The following is a 6000-nucleotide window of genomic DNA, read 5'->3' on the forward strand; positions in this document are numbered from 1 at the left end:
CACAAGCATGCTGAGAGCATCTTTACAAGACAATAATTTTATTTTGTAGTTTGGTCAAGTGCAGTTATGAACATTAATTGGTAACATCAAACTAAATATGCCTGTTTTAAGACACTGCTATCAATCCATGTTAGCCTGCAGTTCTTGCAACTCTTTCAAATCGCCATTTTTATTTAAACATGATTAATCAGCCCTACCTTTATGTTGACATGCCACACCCATAAAACATACATGATGACAGTGTGACAGTGATCAGGTCCTTGACTCTGAAGCAGCTGCATGGAATCATTCACTTTTATTTTACATCTGTGCCTTTTCTACTTTGACATGTCTAAATGTCTTCCATGAAAATGTCCTATAGTGCATGCTGGCTCCTGTGATACTTACGTCATCATTAACGTTATTGATTACACCTGTGCTTCTACTGCCATGACAAGTCAAACATCTGAGACATCATCAAGCCTTCTACCACGAAGCAATTTTTCTTTTGGTCCCAGCCAATCTATTTGCCATAATATAAATCACAAAGTATTATGCACACAGCTACAAAGCACCCATATTCATTTGGTGTTTTATAAAAAATTAAGAAAATAAAATCCACATATGCCCAAAGATACAGTGGAAATCGGGAACATTTCCTAATGTCCCAGCAGTAAAATCAGTATGTCATCCAGTCCCTACCCTCAAACAGAGGTAGGCTGTTGGATACTCAAAAGTTTAATACAAGATTCTCTGGAAACAGTTTTAGGAGAGTGCATCCCTTTTTTTGTCAACAGGAAATTGTAGGCATGTATGTATGTATATGCATGTGTGCACACAGGGCTGGTATCAAATCTGAAAAACAGCGCACTTTTGAAATCAACCTAATTTGGAACACTGAAATTAGAAAAACCTGTTCACCACTGATTAAAATAAGTGTAGGAAAAAGCAATATTTCAAAAGGTCTTGCCAAGTAATATTGGGACATAGCTCAAATCAATATTTCAAGTTTTTACAAATCTATTCACCCTTTGACTGTTTACTAAAACAGGGTAAAACATCCCATGCTACATCTTATCCATGCACATTCTCAATCGGTTTTCATTCAGGAAAAAATATGAATCCACATTGTACAGAATGTATTTTAATAATTATGTCTATTTAGTTAACTGATGACTGAGAGATTTTAATAAGGGATACAACAAGACCTGTGCTGTACCAAAGCAAACTTGCATGAATCTGCAGGGACACTCCCCAGCAGCCTATCACCAACGTGATGCCAGTTTCGCCGTCCAAAGTGTTTTTTTCCCCGTCAGTTGCCAGTGAATCATGGAAGTTTCTGTCCTCACATACTTTTTAGTTCCGCACACATAGTTGTCAAACTATTAAGAGATTTCTCCACACAACCAGACGAGGTTTCAAACACACCACAAGAGAGGCCCTTGTCTGGCTACATAAGATTAACTATAGCCCGATGGAGAACAAGAGGAACCAAAAGGGACAGAGTCAGCCTACGGTCTAACACCAGTGAGATTATAGAGGAGGAAAGGAGCTGAAATGCTTTTTTTAAAACAGCACCATGAGTGATGCTCCTGTCAAAAAGCCAGAGACCAAAATCATCCAGTTTATCCGGTTTACATGACTGAGAGCATCACAAGATCTGGTCAGTTGCATCAATATGATACTCATGATTTAGTTCATCTAACATCAAAAAGCTCAACAGAGTAACAAACATTTTGGTCTGATGGCTGGCAGCACTGAAAAACTGCATAAAGAGGGTCACAAACACAACTGCCTGACACTTGATACTTCTTCGCCTGGATAAATGGACAACAGAAACTGATCATCTACTGAATCACATCCGGTGCAAAAAATGCTGATGCTGCTACAAGATGATGATACCTGTTTGGGTTTTTTTAATAGCAGCACGAGAAGTTGCAACATCCGCTTCCTCCCTCCAGAAGTAATGATGCACAAGCACGTCTAACCGTTCATTAGACTTAACAGTGGCTCTCGCATGGTAAATGACTAGTTCCAAACTGCACCCTCAACACATCTTCAGTAAACCCTAAACTAACAAGGACCAATCCACAGACAGGCTTGACCTTGGCACCCGGATAAAAGGATATCAGCCCAGTCACAGCTAAACTATTCAGTAAAAACATGACAATTCTGTCTATTTTGCAGGTCTAGTAAGTTTCTTTATTCTTGTGTACAGTATAGCCTAGCTCAAATACTAATGGTTTAATATGGCCAAGGTAGTTACATCACCCATGGCTCAAATCATAACCAAGGCATAATGTGAATCTTCTGCAGCTGCATGATGGACCCCTACAGCACAATCAACACACTGGACCAAACTTCCCTCCCCGCAGCTCACTTCATAATAACCTGACACTCAACCACAAATATCTCATACTGGCTGTGGTTTAAATGTATGTTTTGGTCAGTTCCTCTCTTATGCGTCACTGCTGGTGACGCATAAGCATACCTTTCTCGATGCAGCCCAAAGTTGAAACGCACCACAGCTGTGAAGCTGCTTTGAGTGTCAAGCCTGTTTTCTTAATGATGCAACACTGTACACAACAGTTAGTGATTTACGCTCCACACATGGTATGTACAGGTTATTTCAAGTGCAACATCTTGATCTATATAGTCATGCAAACATCTACAACACTGGTCACAAACATGAGAGGCCGGGTGTCTACTATTTTTATGGTGGCATAGGCTATGTTTCATCCCACGTATACCCACAGCACGAGGCCTTTTAAATAAGACGTAATGCGATTTTCTTCTTTTCTACTATCATTATTAATTTAGATCAAAATTTTCCCTGAAAACCATACAAAACTTTTTCAAAAGACATGATCCTTTGTGTTTTTTGTCTACAGGGCTACTCATTTCAACTGGATTTCAAGTTGGGGGACTCACCACACAATTAGCACATCAAAAGATGAAAGTAATAATGTGTGCAGCAGTTAACTTTGCAGACTTACAACTGAACTCATTGTCTTTTGGCTCAAAGTTAAATGCTCTGCTGTGGGCCAAGGAGCATTTAATCCCAAATTACTATTGACCCACAACGTTACTCTATAGCTGATCTGTTAACACAGTAAGAGTAAGTTGTAATGCTTCACAAGCATTTTTGTACAGTGTTAGAAAGAAAACTGCAGACAGAGGGGCACACTGGCAAAAGTGCATCCCAACACAGACACCGAGTTACACTGGTAACACAGTTTGAAGACAGCTGACTTTACATGCAGACTTTCTTACCCACAAGCTTCTTCACCTCCTCCACACTCATGTATATGTTGACACTAGTGTGGTCGTTGCTGACGCCTGAAGTGCTGCTCGGGCTGGCGAGGCAGCCGGCCCCTTCCAGGAGCAGGAGGAAGAAGAAGCCCCCAAGCCTCCACAGCACCGAGTGTGGCCAACCTCGGGACTCAGGCGGACTGCCAGAGCCGTGAATCAACCCCAACATAGCAGTGGCCGTCTGGCTCGCAGTTGTTCACGGTGTTCCCCAGTCGCCAATTTCTTTCTCATCCGTATCTGAAGTTAATCCCGGGAGGCAACATTACTAGTTACTTTACGCCGCAGCGCCTCTTTTAGCCTTAACTCCTTTTCCACTAGCCCGTTTTTGTCCTTTCTTGCTAGCTGAGACAGGCTAAGTTAGCCAGAGCAGGCTAACTTTCGTCGGTTTGTGCTAACCGTCCGCGGTAAGACTTCCGTTGAATGCTGAATGTTCAGGGAATGTGAGACGTTTTCCCAGCACATAAAATACACACCAGATATCACCACAATGAAGCGCTTTGATTTGTACAGGTGAAACTGGAAGAAGAGGAAAAGTACCCCAAAGTAGCAAACTAGCTAATACATCCAGCTTCCTCCCTCCATGGTCTTCCCTCCCGTCGCTTTTTCCTCACTATCTCAGTTTTCACTCGGAGCAGGAGGGGGGGGCGACGGCTCCGACTACAGAAGTGGAATGCTGCCTTTACGTGCTGTCGGACATATTTTTACAAACTCAAGATAAATGAACAAACCAAACAAATATATCAAAATGAGCTTTATTTTCCAGATATGTGTACCCACACACACTAGGAATTTGACTCAGGATTGTACATTGCTCACGATGTGCTTACTTATACAATAATAACATAATTAATACAATAACCAAATCTCACTCAGGCTACTGTATAGAGAACACATAAATACACACTGTAAACAAAAACAACATAAACAGATTGATAGACAGATACACCCCGATTTTTATCATAAGGAAACACTGAACCAAAAAACTGCAATACGGTATCTACAGTTGTTGCAACTGTGTAATTATGTTATATGTTCTTACCTTTAAGTACTTACTTAGTTGTTACTAATCAATGTACATCTAACATCAGCCATAAAGTCATATTATATCCTAATTAATTATATACAATAAATAAAATACGACAAATGTGATTCCTGTACCTATGAGATATCAAACTATATCCAATTTTGCCATTTAAAATTATATTCCGAGAAAGAGCACTGCATTGGGAAGTAGAAAGGTACGTACAACTTGGGACATTCCGAGGTTCTATGAAAGCAACACATGAACCGCAAGTCTGGAGAAGTGGGATGAATATCCTAAACATGCCCAACTACAAACACTGCGAAATAAGGAGCGCGCATTTTAGGGGAAAAGGGGCATATTTTCAGCGTGGCCACCAACTCTACTGCAGTAGTATAACATCAGTTTTTAAATTAAAAGACACAATTAAATGAAGTGCATCCTGCATACTTTTAGTGTGCGTTGGGGTCAGGTCAGTCTCCAATCAGTGAATGGTGCTGGGTGGTACTCGACAGCTGCCCGCTGCTTTTATCTTGGGTGAAAAATTGCCTTTTTCAAATCAAAACATTTTTTCACCCACTTGTTGCTATTCCATCCTCCATCACAGAAAGAATGAAGATAAAATAAGTACTAGGCAAACATAAAAAGAAAAGCACATTTTCTGTTCTTTTTTTTTAGTAAAAGCATACAGTATTCACCACACCACACAACATGAAATTGTATTTTAGGATAGAGCTGGTCAAATTTTATTGGTGTTACAGTAGTTAAACTGTGAGTGGTATTACAGTAGCTGCACACATGCCTGTTGGAGTAACTATGGAGGTTTGACAAAATACACACATTATCTAAAATACACAAACTGTCTTAGGTTTTGGGTGACCACAAGCTTCCGAAACAGCTGCAAAGCTCCCTGGAACTTTAGTGGAGGGACAAACACCATTCTTCCAAAAGATCAGTCTGTTTTTTCATATTGGTGGTTGTGGAGAGTGCGCCAAAATCTCCCCACAGATTTCAACCAGATCTAAACCCAATCTGGTGGATGTGAATGCCATAGTAATCATTTTTTACGCTCATCAAGCCATTCAGTGGCCCCATCCAGCTTTTTATAGAATCATCTGAATTTGTTGTTTCTTATTTATCTAGGTTTTCCCTTTACTGTCCCTCCTGCCTGTCCATAGGGGTCTGACGAGTAGCAGAAGTGTCATTTCAGTACAAGGAGGATTTGTCAGTGTTACTTGGGTGAGTTGTTAAGCAGAGACACTGTAGTGGTGATGACGCTTTAGAGATGTAGTGCTGGTGCAGACAGAACAGTATTTTTTTTCTATGGGGATTTTTGAGAAATCCATGGTTACTTGGGTGGATGAGTGGGATCACTGATGATGAGGAACGCAGACCTGCCTGGTGTTTGCTTTCTACCAGGGGGCATGTCCCTATTTGCCTCATTTGGATTAAAGTTAGAGCTAGTGGTTAGAGTCTTTTATTATTATTTGCCAGTCTCACATATATAATGAAATTGTTGAACATGTTTTTATGATGGTAAAACTGTATCCTATATGCATACATGTAAAATGATAAAAACTTCACAAAAATGGATAGGCTACTATTAGCCCTTGCTTAATAAAAAAATTAAAAAATAAAAAATCAATCCATGATGCTAATATTAATCCAAAAACACACTACAAACAAAA

The 6000-nt window shown here is 40.1% G+C and overlaps 1 protein-coding gene across 3 annotated transcripts in view; it reads right to left on the reverse strand.

Moving 5' to 3' along the window:
- ryk (receptor like tyrosine kinase) overlaps positions 1-3906 on the reverse strand; it is a 50594-nt gene extending 46688 nt beyond the window's left edge. For all 3 annotated transcript variants that reach the window (XM_038716699.1, XM_038716700.1, XM_038716698.1), the window contains exon 1: positions 3253-3906. In XM_038716699.1, coding sequence (XP_038572627.1) covers positions 3253-3460 — 208 coding nt within the window. In that variant the 5' untranslated portion in view covers positions 3461-3906. The remainder of the gene's footprint in view (positions 1-3252) is intronic.
- Positions 3907-6000: the final 2094 nt, after the last annotated feature.

Source organism: Micropterus salmoides, unplaced genomic scaffold (assembly GCF_014851395.1).
Source record: "Micropterus salmoides isolate LMB-PRFRI ecotype aquatic unplaced genomic scaffold, ASM1485139v1 Ms_hic_scaffold_13, whole genome shotgun sequence".
Taxonomy (NCBI): domain Eukaryota; kingdom Metazoa; phylum Chordata; class Actinopteri; order Centrarchiformes; family Centrarchidae; genus Micropterus; species Micropterus salmoides.